General features: G+C 36.3%; 1 protein-coding gene across 10 annotated transcripts in view; it reads right to left on the bottom strand.

The window, feature by feature from the left end:
* Positions 1–20,918, bottom strand: part of FOXP1 (forkhead box P1) — a 630,544-nt gene that overhangs the window by 48,075 nt on the left and 561,551 nt on the right. For all 10 annotated transcript variants that reach the window (XM_036031548.1, XM_036031551.1, XM_036031553.1 and 7 more), the window contains one exon: positions 7,170–7,274. In XM_036031548.1, the coding sequence (XP_035887441.1) occupies positions 7,170–7,274 (105 nt within the window). The remainder of the gene's footprint in view (positions 1–7,169; positions 7,275–20,918) is intronic.

Below are 20,918 nucleotides of genomic sequence, written 5' to 3' on the forward strand. Positions count from 1 at the left end.
AATCTCATAAGTATAGAAACTTTGAAAATGACAACTAACTTAATCTCTCAATTTAAATAAAATAATAAAAAAAATCTAATAATACTTCACTCAAGAATCAGAGCTTTTTATAAGACCTGTTGCCAGTATTAGTGCCTTGAAATGATCTCATCTTTCATCCTGGCTAAATTCCAACACACAATTTCATTAACCCAGGTACTGCAGGTGATAAAACTCATTTTTCCCTAAAGAGACAGCTAAAAAGTACCAGTTATACATTTATGAAGTACCAGCAATCAAAATTATGGATTTTCTAAAAGGTTTTTAACTACTTTTATTGAAAGGAAAATCGCTGTCTCAGACTTTTGTGACACTACTGCTAATAATAAATTTTACCATTTAGACATGGCCATAATATGGTAGACAGTGTCAATAAAAGTATGGAGCAAAGATGATCCTTGTCTTTTAAGTAATGCCTTCTAATTACGCACCGGAAATGATCATGTGAAATACCTAAGCTACCTAAAGGCTCTTAAAATATGTGAATACATAACAGTGTATCTGGACTGATACAATATGCTGTCTACAAACAGGCAGGTATATGGAGAATTAATTGCAGGAGTAGACATTGAAAGAAATTTCTGATGCTTTTAAAGCCTACAAGAAAAAAATACATTTCATTTGCATTTCTGACTAAAATATGTTTGCTAAAAAAATACGTTAAATGTTATTTGCTTCTTTTCAAGCAAACTGGTGGCATTGGGCCTGCTATCTTTGGCAAACTTGTCTAAACGTTTCTATCTACTGGAAATATATCATAGATCACTAGAGGGCACTGTGGTATTTAAGCCACTCTGACCTTTCTGAGTACTGGGAAAGGTCTTGAACTCGGGAACAATGTCAGAAAGGTGACAGACTTTTTAAGGGGAAAAAAAGTTTTTGGTAACACCCTATTTTTAGTTTTCCAAACCAATTCAAAAATGCATAATATGTGGAAAAGTCAAATCATAAAAATATTAAACTCATTTTGTAATGTTCAGAGTTGTCACTTGGGATGCGGACAAATTTCATTCCAGTGTTCAGATGTAAATTGAGGCAGGAATGCAATTTGCATACTCCCACATTGTAGCTGGCTAGTCCCTCTGCCTGTGCTCCAGTCTGCTGTACTAAGCAGAGGTAATTTCAATGCAGAACATTCAGGCATGCAAACTGAGAGCCGCAAATGGCTTTGAAACAATTTATGATATCCGGCCTCTTTCGACATGTATTAGCATATACCTGGTTTCTTTAACATTCACTTTGTTTTTCCAAAACCACAAACAGAGTTGCTGGAATTTCATGTGGAAGTGCTTAAGGGGCTGAAAGTTAACACCTTTGTGATCCTCACAGCCTCACGGTGGCTGTTAAACAAAAGCCTCTTTGTCAAGGCTTTCTTGCAATGTTTTCTTAACATGTTCCAAGTAGTTTTAGGCAGGGAACTAAAGTAAACAAGATGTTACCATGATAAAAACACTTGTGAAAACATTACAGAAAGCACTTAGTAGTTTCTTTCACATAAAACTCTTTACAATTTTGAGGAGTAAAATTCATAGAAAAAATTTTTTAAAGCACGTTACCAATGAAATACACTTTACTGTCTATGGCCCTCAGCCTTTCTGAAATGGTCAAAGTTCCATCGCTGGTCATTTTTTTTTTCAACATTTCTCTCCAAGTCATGTATTAGAGTGTGCATAACATTTATTTTGGCTTCAATAAATATACATCTGACTAATATGCAAAGGATTTTTAATTTTGTTTTGTATAGTGCTTTTTTCCAGGAGAAATAACCAAAAAATAGAAACAAACAAAACACCACCCAAAATTTCTTTTAAATGGATACTAAACAAGGATACAAATTATACTTTTATTAGATGTGACCATCTAAAAAAAATCTAGGGGGAAAGGGAGTATTTTCTGCAAGCATATTAAGAGTACCTGGTATTTGTGAAACTATCAGGACTGTGTCTGATTTTATATTCTAAGTTGGAAACAGGAAAATGTGGTCATGATTTAACCTTCAAATTCACTCTCTACCTTGCCAAATATGAGTCCCTTTTTAAAAAGAAAAAGAATTATAAATCCGTGTTTTTACTGGTACAGATTGTGTGTTCAACCTGGTTTGAAAGATAAAAATGGATCTGAGTGGGAGAGAATGGGGCACACCAGGAGCTTCACCCATCTGCCCATCTGGATGGCACTGGGCTTGTTTTTGTTTTTCTGCTATATCTAGGGATTCCAAGCAATGCAGGGCTGGAGGATTTCATTAAAGTTAGCAGGAGCACCTGCTGATATCAGTTAGCTCTAACAAATACAACAGTCACAGGATAACTCATGGTTGATAGATTTTAAAAAATCAACATTAAAACTGCAACTTATTTTGAGAAGAAACAGGGAAATAAATGCCTACAATGGACCCGGGTATGTGCTGATTCTGATAAAGCTGTCAGGGAAAGACAACAGCATGCTGATCTGTATAGTATTTATCTTTGAAATCAAGACCCTGTGGCGTAACTCACATTGGGATAATACTGCAGAATGGTCACAGAAAAGTGTCACATCTCTGGTTTTGATTTACCAACAGTAATGATATTTCTTTCTCAGGAGGGCCAAAAAAACATACCTCATCTTTAGACCTGTGAGCCCACCCCTTTAGTTAATCCCGCTCACTGTTAACAGTGACATTTTATTGTTAGATAGGTTTTTTTACCCTGAATAACTGATCCTGGCCTCTCTAAAAGTTACATTATAGTAGCCTGAGCAACAGAAGATCAGAAAAAAAAAGTTACCACTTTCCCCTCTTATACTGTAAATACCAGGAGGAACCCTGGCCCATGGAAGTGTAAAAACTGCGGCTGGTAAAGGAAGCAAAGGGCAAGACATACATGGATATTCCCCCAAATAGGAATAAACTTAAGGACTCTGTGAATTCAAACAAAAATAACACTGCATAGCAATGACCAAGGAACTACAAAAAGAGTTCTCAGGTAAAAATGTGATGACACCAAAAATTTTACCCTAGGTCAGAGGTCAGGAATCTGGTCCAAGGGACACAGCCAGTCCTGACATGTGGTCCTATGGATGAGTGTGTGTGCTACAATGGGGCAAGGGTGAGCAGTTGTGACAGAGACTAACATATTTAAGTACCTGATCCTTTATTTAAAAAAAAGTTTGCTATCCTCTGCCCTAAAACCACATTCAACTATGTAAGAATTTTTAGCAGAAATTTATGGATAGAAAATGATTAAGAAGAGTCTTTTCTAAGACATCAATACTGTGCATAGTCCCTAAATACAAACAAGGTCAGAAATGCTTCGATAGCTTAAATTATCCCCGCTTAAAATATATTTAATTAGATAAATAAGAAGAAAAGTATTAATATTTTTAAAGAGTATCTAGTATGGGCTAGGCACTTTACGTGATGTACCTTTAAATTTTAACAGCCCTAAGAGGTTAGTTACTATTATTATCCCAAATTACATGAGCTGATACTGAAGCTCAGAGATGCTATGTAACCAGCACAGAAAACATACTCACACTAATAGTAAGTGGCTTCACTACCCAAACTGACTTTTTTCCAAGTTTTGTTTTAGACCAAGTGCCTTAAATAGAAAGTATATAGTTAATAAAATGTACTGCTTCTAAGCAGACGGTGTTGTGTAGTCATTAAGAACAAAGGCTATAAAAACCAGAATGCCTGAGTCTGGACCGTGACACCACCCCTTATAAGCTGTACGACTTACTGTATTCTGTGACTTAGTCTTCTTACCTGTGGGCTGAGAGTAGTACTTTTATAGTATCACTACAAAGTGCTTGTGAGGATTAAATGACTTACATATGTAAAGCACTTGGACTTGTGCCTGTTCTATACTTCAGGGTCATTTAATTATGAACTCTGACTAGGGAAGTTTAAAATTAGGGGATTAGAATACAGGTGAAGAAAATATACAAAACAACACCTACTTCAAGGACAGAGCAAGGCTACTTTTTGTAAGAGTGCCTTAGAGAATACAAGTACCACTGGTATCAATTTGTTTAAACCATAAGAAAATACCTCCAAAGAGATAGATAATAGAAGAGAAGTAGGTGCCGGAAACAAGGTGCTTTCACAGTCTATGAATCTGGCAATTTGAGAATAAATGCTTAAAACATTTCTTCCTAATAACAATGACTCCATGATGACATCATTCAGAGAAGCCACCTGCTTTTCTCTGAACCATAAGAATTTGGGTAGCTTTTTCTTTTTTAGCTCCACCTGAGGACATTTTTTAATTGCTTTTAGAGAGCGAGAAATATCAATTGGTTGCCTCCCATACGTGCCCAGACCAGGGATCAAACCCACAACCTTTAGGTTACAGGATGATTCAGCAACCAACTGAACCACACAGGCCAGGGCAAAAATTGGGTGGCTTTTTCAGTCCACTTCACTAAAAGGAAAAGTTGGCTTCATTAAAGTCACTGTGCTTCCCCTTTGGACTGCATAGAGACATAGGAGATATGAATCTGTCAGAAGACTAATATACTACTACATTAGGCAAGATACCAAAAACCTGAAGATGACTCTGAATTTCTAAGAGCAAAACTCATGCTGTAGAAGAAACTCAAAATCCTAAATTTATCATATGTGGCCAATCAACATGTAACTCAGGAAAGCACCAAGAGAGCTAATTCTGAGTTCTAGAGGGTTTTTTTTTCTTACCTAGCATTTACTCTCCTTGTGCTAGTTTACAATATTCATTATCTCAGTTTCAGGAACCAAATTTCTGGTCCCTACCCCCACATAGTCCACATGAGTGAACATCTCCATGTGCTCTGCAGGTGGGCATGTGAGGCAATTCTGGCTTCATCACTGTGTGACTGGCTCATAGCAAAACACGTGACTCAGTCTGAGCAACGACAGTCTGCCCAGGAATTTTTCTGGAAAAGAGATGCACTCTGGGATTGATGAACTTGTGATCTGTAAATGTTTTCTTCAGTCAGTTCAACTTGGAACGAGCTGAAGAATGAAGGCAACACAACAGATAATAGAGCAGACAAAGAACCAAAACTCAAAGTCCCTGTTTATGGACCTGGATGCAGCCATGCTTGAATGCTACATACCACTGGACTTCTAGTTACAAAAGCCAACTATCATTCAGCATCCCCCCAACGCACATACTTATTTTTTGGCTGAAGCTAATTTAAGTTGCAGCTCTATAGCTTGTAAACAAAACAAAAATCTTCTGACAAATATATGTTAATAAGCAAGTATACTAGGAAGTAAGCTAAAGTTGCAGGTTGATAGTGGGCATTCTAATTCCACTGAGCAAACATGAACTGAAAGCATGCCATGTAATGTGTGAAACCATAGTATTTTTTAAGTTGTTTCCTATACGAAAGCCAGACTCCTAATATCTTTAGAGAATGGCTTTTTAAAAAACAGGAATCAAGTCTAGATCTCATTTCCAGTGACGTTTAGATTCTTTTCTTCCATACTAGATGTGGTTTGAAATTTTACTGACTTCTTGTGGAGGTGTCCCTTCACCTATATACATTCATATACATATGTGCATGTGTGTATCACCTAATTGTCAGCTTACATTATAAATGACCTACATTTGTGGATTTGGGTGGAAATACTCTTAGCTGTTAACAATTTTTTTAAATGGGTCAACTTGGAAAACTGCACTTTTTCCTGTGACTCTGAAATTGATACACGTCACTAAAAATATTGACAGCAATTTTATAGTTCTAAAGACTTTATAAAAATATATCATATTCACACATGTTTACCAGCCATTCTACAGATGAGTAAAAATAGTACCAAGAAAGAATTTAAAAGTGGTTTCTACAAAGATCTTTTTCTCTTAATACCTAAATAGGAATTAGAAAATGATAAGGAAATAACAACACAGAGATTCTATAATGAGTGACTTATAACAGATCAAAGCACTAACTTGATTCAAAATAATGGTAAAGTGCTACTGCTTAATTTAAAATAAAATATCACTGACCTCAATTGTTGATATTTAGAAAACAACTTTAGGCATCACTTTCAAAAAATTGTAAGTACTTACATTTTTAATGCTCTTAAAGTAAAATATTAAAGCTATGAAATAGATTCACTGATTTCCATTCATTAATCAAAAAATTATATTCACCAAAAATGCCTTGCAAGTAACACTAGCTGTATCTCTAAGAGTGTCTTTATTATGATATTTGTATCCACATCCATAGAGATAGATGTAGGGATTGTTCTAAAAATATAAAGACCACAAAAAGCCTGACACCTGAACACAAATTAGCGTGTTTCTGTTTCCTGCGGCTTGAATGAGAGAGAAAAACTAGAGGAAAAGAACCTCCAGCATTCCATTTGTAAACTGTTATGCACCAATATACACAAGCTTACATTTGTGCATGTTTGGTTGTTGCATGATAGATCAGTATATTCAGTCTACATGTCAATGACAATGCTATTATCAATATATTTAGGAGGTGTCAATAACGCAGGGCAGGTAAAGGAAATATTAAGATGTAGTACAGAAGTATTTCACTTCAACTAGACTAGACATACCTCTGCAAGTGTTTCAGACTTGAATGAGATAACCCAAGTTTTAGTCATACTTTAAGTATAGAAATTAAAGTTACTCCATTCTCCCCATAAGGATGAGAATCTGAATAAAGGGCAACAATGATATTAGAAAGATAAGAAACAGGCTGTCAGCATTTCCTCAGCATCCATTTCTTATGTTTACAGTCATTTATATGAAAACAAAGAAGAGGCCCAATACACAAACATCAATTGGCCAGTAATTGACAGGAGGATTTGTTATGTAGGGACATGAATAAAAGTGAAAACTAATTTATTGCACGTTTAATATTGAGAGACTTCTTCTTTAATCACTGTCATTCTGGGGAGGGGGGGAAGGTAACACAGGCTCTTACTAAATGTATCAAACTGCCCATACGAGTAGCCCTTTTCCTCTTGAAAGTGCAGCCTTCCCTGGAAGTTATAACAATTCTCCAGACAGCAGTGCCAGACCTCCTGATACAGAGTCGCCCTCAAAGCAGTGATGTGGAACCCTCCAGCAAAAAGGCATTTTATGAGGAAAAGCATGAACATTGGGAAGAGCTAGCTATGTAAAAAGAAGAAAGCAATATAAAATGATTCTTACTTTAGAAATGATTGGAAATCTTCACACACTGCTTCACAGCCTGGCCACTTGCATACACCATGTCCATAGAGAGGGTGGCTATGGGGGTGCTCCTCATGGGACAAACTGAAAGAAAACACACACAGGGTAAGAGAAGGAATTTGCTGCCAAGGACCATCCCACCACACGCAAAATGCAGAGGAACTCATATGGCCAAAAGCGAACAGGAACGAATCTGGGGTTTCCCCTTCCCATGGATCTCACTAATTAGTTCTGCATTGCTATTTAAAAGCAAGAGTTAAATTCCCAAATGTGAAAAGTCCAATGTTAGAAATGTACCACCATGTATTAAAGGCATTTGACAGGCTTTTTGTTAGGCGCAAAGCTCTTGTCTCAGACCGTTAAGGATTCAAGAAGACAGAACTTATCTTTTAATGTAAATAATGCAATGATAAAATCTGTACTTGTTTTTGAGATTCTCTGTTTATTTTTCTCTTCCCTTCCACCATGTGGTACTTGAGGAAGTGTATCTGCCTACTTGATGATGAACCTTATTCTCAAGTATTTTCTCTATTAGGTTACTGTATTCAGACTTCTTTCGGACAAATTATTTTTACAGTTGTTTCCATAACCTTAGATTCTATCAAATAAAAATACAAAACTAACACTGAAAGTTCTGTTTAGTACACAAGCACATTCTCTTCAAGGAATGGGCTATTTTGCAATGGTCTCTCCCTGACTTTGAACTCCAAGCACAGTGAATTATGACCACACATACTCACACACAATCATGTGCACACACACAAGCCTTGTATTTTATATTACCACCAGGATGTGTATTCATATATTTTATTGATTCACATTCAAAGAGCAGACATATACAAACGCCACCTGTCCCTAACTTATAATTAATCCACTGTGAGCATTAGGAGTAAACACACACACACAAAAATGACACCTTATCAAAGATGAATAGGTCTCCCTATGGTTTCTAAATGACTTTACTGAAAATCTGATATAATCTGAGTATAATGACAAGCTATTTTGCTTTAAAATATAAAATAAACCTGGGAACAACAACAACAAAAAACCTATCTAAAACTAACTTACGAAAGTACTAAAGGATGCCCCTCATGAGAACAAAGAATAACACAAGTAAACTAAAGTAGATATAGTGAGATTTATAAAGCTCAATGATTAAAGAATATTCTCTAAGTAGTTAAAAGGGTGAAATTCCATCAGAATGAAGGAAAGAATTACCACTATCCATGTTCATCTTCAGATTTTTTTAATTAGTAAAACAGATATGACCATATAAGATAATGGATATTAATGAAATATTATGGTCATAATTTTATAATGAATGTAAGTAAATTATTATGCTGTCCAACTGACAGTGCTATATGTCAACTGTACTTCAATAAAACTAAATTTTAAAAAATTACTGAGAAATTCTGAAATTAAAGAATACTTTTAAATACTAGAAATCTCACATATCCTGACAGAGGAAACCATTTAAAAAAATGTTACTACTGACAACTTATAAAAAAAGAAAAAACCTAACCATAATAACTATTTTATCAATTTTATTAAGATTATTAAAGTATTTTCATAATGTTAATAGTTAATGTTTGTTTATTGTAGAAAACTTGGAAATGTTGAAAATTTAAAAAACTGCAAACACAAACATACACATTATTAATAAATTAAAGCATGAAGATTTATAACATTCTTTTATAGTCAACATAATTTTGTAAATAATATCTCATGTTATCAATCAATTTTCAAGGATCTTATTTACTGATCTGTAATACTCCATCACACACCACATTAAATCTAGTTACATATCAAAATTTATCTAACCATCCCTCTACTTTGGACATTGAAATTCCTTTCATGTTTTTTAAATTTATGAACAATGTTAGAAATAAAATTTACCAGGCAAAATACCTCAGTATACAACTGATACATTCAGAGAAATGTGATTACCCAGTTAATGAGCACTAAGTTTTAAAATTTAGTATGACTGTTTTATCAAGCTGCCTTTAAGAAACGCTACATGCCAAATACATTTTTAGTCATTATACATATTTTTGCGTGATTCTTCAAGTTGGAAACCTGACTTCTGGTCAAGATGGAGATATAGGTAGACATGCTTTGCCTCCTTAGGAAGGAGGCAACCATAGGAAGGATCACGACTAACCTCCAAACAAAAAACACCCAGAACTGCTGAAAAATCGAACTGTATGGAAGTCTGACAACCATGGATTTAAAGAAGCCATATTCATCAGATGGGTAGGAGGGGCAGAGATAGGGGGCCACAGCAGAGAGGACACATGGTGTGAGGGCAGTGAGATGGCAGCAACTGGCAGAATGGGCAGTCCCATATTCACATGTAGTGGATAAAAATCAGGAGGGATTCTGGTGGAGTGAGCCATCCAGCCCCAGGTCAGACGTGCAGCCCAGGGTTCTAGTGCTGAGAAAATAAAGCCTCATAACTTCTGACTGCAAAAAACAGCGGCGGTTGGGCCAACAGAAGAGACTGCCAATATCTCAGGATAATCCATTTAAAGGGCCTGTAGTCCTAGAACACACACAAAACCACCCACTCTGGGAACTACCACCAGGGCAACAGCTAGAGCGGTGCCAGTCGCATATGGGAAGTGGGTGAAGTGACTGAAAATGGGGCAAGGGATGAATAAGCCTCTAGTAGCCAGGTAGTGGCACTGTCCCCTCTCTGACCTGTCCTCCACATAAAGAGCTTCAAAGAAGTGGAGTGAGTGGGGTGCCTTTACCTGGTGATTTATCAAGGCTCTGCCCGTACAATGTAACAGGTGCACCAAGACAAGAGAGTCAAAGTGGCTCTACCTAATAATACCCAGAAACAAACACAGGGAGTCTACCAAATTTAGGAGACAAAGAAATATGGCTCAAATTATGGCTCAAAGAACAGAACAAAACCGCAGAAAAAGAACTAAATGAAACAGAGATAGCCAACCTATCAGATGCAGAGTTCAAAACACTAGTGATAAGGATGCTCAGAGAACTCACTGAGTATGACAAAAGCAGAAGAGAAGAAATGAAGGCTATACTAAGTGAATACAAAAAAGTCTACAGGGAAGCAGCAGTGAAGGAAAGGAAGCTGGGGTTCAGGTCAATGATTTGAAACATAAGGAAGAAATAAATAGTCAACTAAGAGAAAATGAAGAAACAAATTTAAAAAAAAGTGAGGAGAGAATAAGAACACTCTGGGACATCTCCAAAAGTGCCAACATCTGAATCATAGGGATGCCAGAAGGAGAAGAGGAAGAGCAAGAAATTGAAAACCTATTTGAAAAAATAATGAAAGTAAACTTCCCTGGTTTAGTGAAGGAAACAGACCTACAATCCCAGGAAGCACAGAGTCTCAAATAAATTGGACCCAGAGAGGACCACATCAAGACAAATCATAATTAAAATGGCAAAGGTTAAAGATAAAGAGAGAATCTTAAAAGCAGCAAGAAAAGCAGTATGAAAAGCAGAACATTACCTACAAAGGAGTTCCCATAATACAATCAGCTGATTTCTCAAAAAAGAAACTTTGCAGGCAAGGAGGGACTGGCAAGAAGTATTCTAAGTGACGAAAAGCAAGGACATACAATCTAGATTATTCTATCCAGCAAAGCTATCATTTAGAATGGAAGGGCAGATAAAGTGCTTCCCAGACAAGGTAAAGCTAAAGGAGTTCATCATCACCAAGCCCTTATTATATGAAATGTTAAAGGGATTTATCTAAGAAAAAGAAGATAGAAATTATTAACAGTAAAATGACAATAAACTCACAAATATCAACTAAATCAAAAAAGAAAAACAAAACCAAAAATGAACTAAGCAAACAGCTAGAACAGGAACAGAACCACAGAAATGGAGATCAATTGGAAGGTTACCAGCAAGGAGGGAGAAGGGGAAGTATGGAGGGAAAGGTGCAGGGATTAAGAAGCATTATTTGGTAGGTACAAAATAGACAGGGGGAGGTTAAGAAAAGTATAGGAAATGGAAAAGCCAAAGAACTTATATGCATGACTCATGGACATGAACTAAAGGGGGAGGGGACTGCTGCAGTAAAGGAAGAGTACTGGGCAGAGGGTGGCAAAGCAGGAAAAATTTGGACAACTGTAATAGTATAATCAATAAAATATATTAAAAAAGTAAAAGGTTAAAATATTGGGAACTTGAAACCTCAATTAGTAACAGTATAAAATTAATATAAATCAGGGATATCTCAAGACATTGTGGATTTAGTTCCAGATGACTGCAATAAAGCAAATATTGCAATAAAGTGAGTCACACAATTATTTTGGTTTCCCAGTGCATAAAAAGTTATGTTTACACTATTCTTTAGTCTATTAAGTATACAACAGCATTATGTCTAATAAAGAATGTATCTTAATTAAAAATACTTTCATGATAAAACTTGCTGACCATTATCTGATACTTCAAGGATTCATAACCTATTGTGGTAGAGTTGGCACAAACCATCAATTAATTAAAAAAAAACATAGTATCTGTGAGGCACAATAAAATGAGGCATGCCTGCAGTTAAAACCTGCGAATAGCTATTCTACGGTGCTTTCTGGGTTAAGCCGAGAGTTTTTTGAAAATAATAGAACTAAAGGAAATCATATGCATTCACTACAGAAATTTATGACTACAAAACTGTGCATAGCTTTATGTCATTTTTGCCACTCTCCCCCTGCCCCCTTATTTTTTGGTTAACATATTTGTGAAGGCTCCATGACCTGAATAAAACCTACTCTGCTCTAAGAATTTATTTTTAGTTCAACTTGGTAAGGACAGATGACGATTGACTGTGGACAACCCGTGACACCTTAGGTGTAGAGAAAGTCAACTCCTCACACATACACACAGTCACACAGAAGACCTCTTGAAATTTGCTTCTACATTAAAACCATACTTATTATAAACAGATTATGTCATTTTTTTTTCACATAATAGGAGTAGGCTACTGACTCCAGTCCACTCCTTCCTACTCCGGCCAAGATAACACTGGTAACATTTTGTTACATTATTGCCCTGAATTTTCTTCTAATGCATCACTAGTTTACAAAAAAGGAAACATATAGTCACACTATTGTCATTTGCTTTTCACTTTTAATATATAACTGGATACTTTAAAATATACAATTGTCTGAAATAAAGTGTTTGGCTTTGGAAACAAAAGGAATACACAGGCAATGGTGTTTTTACACAGTATCTGAAAAAGCATGTGTGAATATAACTTGCTGAAATAACTTGCTTCTGGGGATGATACTAAAAGTTGAAGTAGGGGTGGTGGGGAAACTGAAAATTTTCACCCAATCACTTCTTGTTTCTTTTGAAGTTTGTCTTTAGTGAGTTGTAGGGCTTTTTTGCTGTACAATTGTAACTCTTCATAAATATAAACACCCATATATATATATGCGCACACTCAAGAAAAGTCAAGTGCTCTGCAGGTGTCGGTTTTCAGAGTGCTGTTTGCTGACAGCAGCTTGCTGTGACTGCATGTGTGACTATGGTCACCTCTGGCATCCCCGTTGTCATTCTGTATGAAGCAATGTCACACCCCACCAGCTGGACCTCTGAATGGCAGCTTTTTGGTGTCATCAAAAGAGCAGGACTAACATTTATATTCAGACTACCTTTGGGGACTTCCCAAAAGGGACAAAGAGGGAAATTTAAAAACGAGGGAAAGAATACCTTTAACTGGAATTAATCAGGACTATATTTATAGAATGAAACATGATGGAAAAATGACAATGTGAGTGCCTGATGGTCAAATAAAGTCTGTGAGTGTAATCACCTAAACAAATTGTTCAAGGATAACTCTTCAATGTGAGGAACTATGCTGTCCAGGTCAGTGACAAATAGAGAGGTACTGGGTTGGGCCAAAAAGTTCCTTACTTTTTTCCATAAAATAAAAGACACGTTTTTTATTTTCATCAACTTTCTTGATTTGGATATTCTATGTCTATCTCCTGATACTGGTTTCTAGTGGGTAGAGGCCAGGGTGCTGCTATACATCCTCCAATTGTGCACAGGAGAGTCCCACAGCAAAGAATTATTTGGCCAAAATGTCAACAGTAGCAAGAAACTTCGCAAACCACTTTTAACACATTCAATCATTCACAGTACCTTCTCTATACACTGCACAAATCTTTTTTTTTTTTTTTGCATTTCAGTGGTGGTTTTACCTTTCTTGAAAAAATAAAGCATAATGAGCCAAATGTGTTGTGTATTTTCTTCCATCTTCAATATTAAAATGGCCGTACAAAAATTCACCAATTTTGTTAACTTTTTCTTTAATGCACGCTGATATGACAGCTGTCACAATACAATCTAACAAAATTGTTTCCAATACACTTAAAGACAACTAAGCACTACTAGAGCCACCATACAGAAAAAAACATAATGACCTTTTTGACCAACCCAATAGTTGGTTTTGAAGGTACTGAAACATATTTGTCCCCAAATTAAACTTTTAAAAATTTAGAGTCAATTGTTTACTAAAGTGTTTCTTACTATAAACTCCCAGGTTGAAAATTCCTAGGGGCAGGGATCGTGCCTAATTCATCTCCACATACTCAGCGTATCCCACAAAACACAGGATCAGTAAATGTTAGACGGATTCATGAATGGAGAACAATAATTACATTATTCTACCTAATTTCTATACACTGAATTGTATATCCAATGTTTTTTTAATTTTTGAAGAGAAACACCTTTGTTGTTATTGTTCTGTAGGTGATGACCAGAACGATGCCAATACATCTGAAAAAAAAAACCCCAGCATTCTGACACTATTAATTTTATTCTGAATATATAAAATACAAATAGTATGCAATCAAGAAAAACTAACTGATTTAAATTTCAAAAATTCCTTTATATGTAAAAGTTAAATATATTTTTTATAAAATAGTGATGGCATTTCAGAAAGAACCAATGTGCCATGAAAAATAAAATTATACATAAAACTGTAATAACAATTCCTGAGATTATATGCTATTAAGTATAGTATATATTCAGTATGGTGCAATGTCATTTTCAATGACATTATTTAAGAATTTTTTCTATGTATATCAAAATATATCAAAAGAAACTTAACTTCAACACTGACTTTAGCCTTTAAGATTTTATATAATGATGATGATTCTTTAATGTCTATTCACTATTGCCTTCCAAAGTTAACAAATTAACCTAACTCGAAACTAGAATCATTAATTCACCTGCTAAAACTAAGAACAACTCATATTCAGTCTGTAGTCTTTAGTGGTCCTTACACTACCAGTCCTCTAAGCTAATTTTCCCTGTGGCAACCAAGAGAATAATCTTTGAAGGAGATAAAAAGAATAGATACCTCACTATATCCCAAGGTATTTCCTGCTAATTCAAATGCCAACTACCCTTACTCCTGAAGGCACATAGCTTCTCCTGTGCCCAGGTCTGTCTTCTAAGTCTCCTCTAATTTGTTTTTTTCTCTTCTCTTCTAATTCGTTTTTTCTTTTCTCTTCCTCTCTAACTTTCATTCATCTGTAACAAAAGGCTACATCTGTGCCCATTGGAATTTAAAGCTTCACCCCACAAAATCCCAAGAAAAACAATAACCCAAATTATAAATGGTATTTTATTTCACTGGCATATTATTTGATAAATTAAGTTACAGAAGACTGCTGGTCATGCTCCAATTACTGAAAATTGTGGGCTTTTTCATTTTTTAATTTCATTGAGCTAATTCATGCACAATATGATTCACTCATTTAGAGTGTATAAATTCAGCAGTTTTGACTATATTCACAGAGTTGTGTAATCATCACCACAGTCTAACTTTAGAACATTTTTATCACACCAGAAAGAAATCCTGTACCCGTAAGTAGTCATTCCTCATTTCTTTCCAACCCTTACCAACCACTAGTCTACTCTGTTTCTAAAGACTCTGGACATTTCATATAACTTGAATCATACAATATGTGGTCTTTTGTGTCTAGTTTCTTTTTCTTAGCATAACAGTATGTAGGTTTATTGACACCATGCAGCAAGTGTCTATACTTTGTTTCCTTTTTATGGCTCAATACTATTCCACTATATCCATATGCAGTAATATGTTCTGTTTAACCACTTATCTCAGCTAATGAACATTTGGGTTGTTTCCACATGTTGGCTATTGTGATTAGTGCCAATATGAAAATGCATGTCAATATACGTGTCTGAGTTTGTTTTCAAATGTTTTAGCTATATACCTGGGAGTACAATTGTGAGTCATGTGGTAATACAATAGTTAACATTTTAAGGAATTGTCAGACTCTTTTTCAAAACAGCTACACTACCTTCTTTTCTCATCAACATTGTCTGAGGGTCCAATTTCTCCACATCCTTGCCAACACTTGCTGTTGCATGGCCATCATAGCCATCCCAGTGGATGTAAAGTGGTACTTTTTTGTACTTTTGATTTGTATTTCCTTAGTGATTAATGATGTAAATACCTTTTCGCAGACTTCTTGACCATATGTCTATCTTCTCTAGAGAAATGTTTATTCAGTCCTTTATGCATTTTTAATATTGGGTTATTTATCTTTCTGTTGTTGAGCTGCAAGAGTTTTCTTTTTCCTTTTCCTTTTCTTTTTTTAAAGCAAGAGATTTAAAAAGATGCCCTGGCTGGATAGCTCAGTTGGTTAGAGCATTGTTCCAGTACAGCAAAGTTGCAGGTTCAATCTGTGGTCAGGAGACACAGACAATAGTCAACCAATGAATGCATAAATACGTGGAACAGTAAAAATTGATGTTTCTATCTAAAATCAATAAAAAATTAACAAAAAAATGTATTCTGCATGCAAGCCCCTTATCAGATACATTAGTTGCAAATATTTACTTCCATTTTGTGGACTGTCTTTTCCTTTTCTTGATGGTGTGCTTCGAAGCACAAAAGTTTTAAATTTTGATGAGGTTCAATTTATTGATTTTTCCCCTATGGTTCCTTATGCTTTTTGATGTCACATCTAAGAAACCACTGACTAATCCAAGGTAATAAAGATTTAATCCTATGTTTTCTTCTAACAGCACTAACTCTCATATTTAGGTTTATGGCCCATTTTGAGTTAACTTTTATATATAGTATGAGGAAGGGGTCCAATTTCCTTCTTTTGCATTTGTCCCTGCACTGTTTAATAAAAGTATATTTCTGTCCCAAATAAATCATCTTGCCATCTTTGTCAAAAACCAACTAAACATAAATGTAAGGTTTGTAATATTTTTGTATTTCATTTTTGCTAGACTTATTTTCCCTAATATACTGCTTGTGTTTTTATAAGAATTTATACTTAAATTATAACTTTTGAAGTTACATTAAATTATGAAATAACTTCTAAAGTTTGGGGGGAACAGATATATATATATTATATATTATATATGCAATATAATATATATTAATTATATACATATTAAATATATATTAAATATATATATACACACATATTTAATAAAAATAAAATCTCAGCAACTAAACTTTTTGAAGGATCAGTGCCTGGGGCCCTGTTTCCAGATCCTGCCGAACTCTGTGTGCTGATGCATCTTCTGTAACTGTGCTTTGCGGCTCTCTGAGCTTTGCACATAAAGGGGTGTGGCTCAGCCTCTCACTGAACACCAGCACTGTTTCTCTATTGGAGTTCAGTGCATGAAGACCTCATTTCTCATTGACAGCTGTGCCAATAACCAGAAACTCTGCAAGTCATTTAACTGCCCTGCCCTCCATTTTTGCATTTGAAAACTGAAGGGAGTCCCACAAGATGGCCTACATTGCCCCTCCAGGTGGTAAAACTTCTACCAAGAATATGCAGATGGTAGGGAGGGGGCACAAATGACATATCCTGTTACTGACAAGATAAATAAGGTATAGGTGCTTAATGAATACTGTTTAAAAAGAATGAAAGAGGTCTATACCTTCCAGTAGGCGTAACAGAGTCCTTATCACTGCTGCAGAGCAGTAGGCTATTTCCTTTTAAACCATTTCTCATATTCTGCAAATATACACACCAGAAAGCACAATGAATCTAGCAACCAGTGTCACCTCTTCTGAATCAGGGGCAATTGTGCTTCCTTCCCTCTCTTCCCCACTGTTTGGCCTTTCCTGTAGTCAGACAACAAAAGTGGAATGCTGGCCCTGAGACAGGCTCCCCAAGTACTAATGATGAAGACCAGTTCACCAACATTCTACCTCTGTGCCTCTCTGTGGCTCAGGTCACTACCTGTCTGTCTCTCTTCTTTCCAATTTTTCTGTCTCATATCCATGTGCACATGCTTCCTTATGTCCACCCCATGGCACGGTCAGCCACAGATCTTCCTCTCTCAGATCCACCATGGCCTAGGACTTGGGCCACTTGGCAAGAGTCAGCTTCTTCCTAACTAAACATGAAAGTTGTCCAGATACCTCAGGTTTCCAGAAAGGTGTTCTCTTGATACAGTGTCAGGACTGTCTAATAATAAAAATGTGATCATCACAGTGCCAATGAAAATCACTGCTATTTTAAAACTTTTCTTTTTATTTGCTAAATTCTTTAACAACTTACACTAAAACAGTCCCACTTTCTCTCTCCACTTTTTACTTACCACATTTCCCTGCCTTCTGCTTTGCTATCATATCCTACTTTCATTCAATGAGATTTTAAGTATCTTACCAGGGATTTCTTAGGTTTGTACATGACAGTATGTATTTGATTTCTCATGATGAAGTGATATCTGCAAAAATAATCTGACTTCAGACTTTTTATACTAAATTTTCAAGAACTAACTGATAACAATAGGTCAACCTCAATGAAACCAGACCAGGAGAGTTGGCTTTGGATCTTGGTATCAGTTGCCCTTATAAAGAAGATCAATGTAGGTTCACAATAGCCAAAGTGATTACTTAAATATCTAGCATGATTTTCCATTTTAGAGTTCACTCTTATGATCGTATCTTTCACACTACTGCATATCTCCCCCAGATCAGCTGCAAGTCAAATTCCAGTGTCTTGTAGAAACTAAAGTAACTTGAGTGTCTTCATGTGTTGTTGCTGTAGTTCCAGGGGGACAGGGTTCTCATGTCTGCCTTCAAAAGCACAAGTGAGATGTGGAGACAGCAAATGGTGGTAAAGCACTGCACAGGTATACCTGGAGCTTTGTAAACATGATCTTTCTCCTTTGACTTTCACTGAAAACACTTGGAGAAGCAAATGGCTTTTTACTTCACACTTAAGAGTCAGGAGATGACTCAGATAGCTCATTTATCACATACTGTCTTAGGTTTTACTTTTTACCCATTACAGAAATATGCTAGCCTATGTGTTTATTTATCAGTTTCCCTGGAGTAAGTTGGCAATCGGTGTTATAATCTTAACACAAAGAGAAGGATGTTCTATCCAAGCCCATTAAAGGGCCTGGCATCAAGTGACAGAGGATGAGGCCCCCCCCACCCCTGCCGCAGCAGAACACGTCCACATGCTTCTCTAGCCTTCACTCTCATGCAGTGAGTCCTTGACTCTCCTTCCCCAGAACGCTCATCTTCTGATTTTTCTGCTGCTTTTGAAATCATGTTTAATTAAAGGATTTCACACTCCCTTGTGATATGATATATTCATGAGTAAAACTTACGATTGGAGTGACTATGAATTAGTCTATTAAGTGTCAGATTTGTGCTTTTAAACAATGATAGAAATTATTCTTGTATTATCTGCCCTCAGAATTGTGCCTTGAGATGTGAGGGCTACCTTAACTAACTTTACATATGAAATAAAAGCTATTAACCCATCTATGTTCAGGGTCTTCCCTCCCCCCACCCTCAAATTACAAGTTAACCTGAGAGAAATAAAGGGTCATCTTTCTGCAATGTCCTCAGGGCATGGCCCATTAAAGTGCTGTGTTGGGTGAATTTGAGTGCTATATAAATATCCTCACTTTTGTGGTATCAGATTCACACTCCTGTTTACCGAGAAAAAATTCAATTACATCATCAGAATTGTGATTTCTCAGTGGTAATCTTTTCTGAAACCTACTGAAGTTAGTCAATTCTCAGAAAAATATTAAATGAAAAGTAGTAATAAGCACATGCAGATATGGCAAAAACTGAACATAGCAGGAGAATGACCCAAAGACTGCTGACTGGGCCTAAGGTTCAAAATTGTGTTGAAGGATAAGGACACACCATCTTCCTTTTCCCACTGCTGTTCTGAGAGTACTGCTTCTCAAATTTTCTCATGGATATAAATCAGCTGGAGATCTTTTCACCATGCACATTCTGATTCAGTAGTTCTGGGGTGGGGCCCAAAAGTGTGCAAATCCCACACGCTCCCGGGTGATGCTGATGGTGTTGGGTGATTGCCCACAACTTGAGCACTATGATCTTGAGAGTTCCTTCCCTATATCTGTCCTAAAAGTGATTGCACTTAAAGAAGCACTCATGAAATCTCCTCTATATTAACTGTGGGTTGAAGAGAAAGTAGAAGGAGAAATATGGAAAAGGGTGGTACTGAGCAACTTAACCAAAAGTAGCTACAAACATGTAAAAGTTATTTATGAATTAAATGCAAGGCTGCCATATATACACACACACACACACACACACACAAACACACAGATATATAGATACACACACACACACCCCAAACTGGTAAGACTGAAGGAAGTTAGTTCAGAGAAAAGGTTGTTGCCTGCTTCTGCCTGTTTCTGCTAAACAAACACCAATTTGACATTATCACAAATCTGTTGAGTGACACTGATCAGGAATACCCTGGCCTACACTGTTCAATCAGTGGGTCTGACAACTCAAACTTCAGTTTCCAAACTCTAGGTCTGCCCTACATATCATCTAAACTTGGGTAGTAACCCTGCACTTGGAAGTAGAGAATGTATGTGAATAAGAATGGTCTTGAATTAACTTTTCAGGAAGATAATGCCACAAAATACCAGGTTATCAAAAGGATTTTGAAAGACTGGCAGGTTTATTTAAATTGGATTGGACAAATATATATATAGTATCTTTAATCTCTGAGCTCACAAACACCACTTCTTAGGATAATGCTTATTTCATTTAAATTAAAAAGAAGCCAATTTTAAGAAAATAATATAAATAATAATGTAAGAAGATAGGGTAACTTCATAGTGATGGGTCAAATTCAAATTACTAAAGTTTGGAAAACCAAATGCTTATGAAGTGCTGAATTTACTTCCTGAGTCAACACTGACACAGAGGCAAAGTTCCTGCACAGCACTTCCACTGGTATTTTCAATGGGGAAGAGTGTCAGGGTCATCTGCTGCTTAGGGGAAAAAGAACCACAAAGGGCTCAATGCACAATAAAGCATGTCCCATGCTTTTAGAACTAGAACTTATCATTCAAAATCTGGAAGCTTTTCACTTGTAGGCTGTAGCTGTGACTAGTAATTGGCTGCTTTACCAACTGTGAGAACCTGAGGTTGATACCATGATAGGTGATGATTTTGGCAAGCTGTTTTCTCCACCATCCCCATCACCAATCTGCCCCCATCTCCCTTTTCAGCTACTCTGGGCAAAACATGCCATCTTGATTTCCAGACTCCTGCAGTATGGGCATGTGGTAGCACAACGGAGTGGGGAATGAGGGCTAAGTTTCTGAGGCCATTTGGTGCATTCCAGTCAGTCCATTACAAACACAGAGAAAGCTATGATAAAGGCAGAATGCCTGTGTTTGTGTGCGAGTAAAGGAATAAATAAAGGAAAAGACCAAGAG

This window comes from Phyllostomus discolor, chromosome 7, assembly GCF_004126475.2.
Source record: "Phyllostomus discolor isolate MPI-MPIP mPhyDis1 chromosome 7, mPhyDis1.pri.v3, whole genome shotgun sequence".
NCBI classification, from domain to species: Eukaryota; Metazoa; Chordata; class Mammalia; order Chiroptera; family Phyllostomidae; genus Phyllostomus; species Phyllostomus discolor.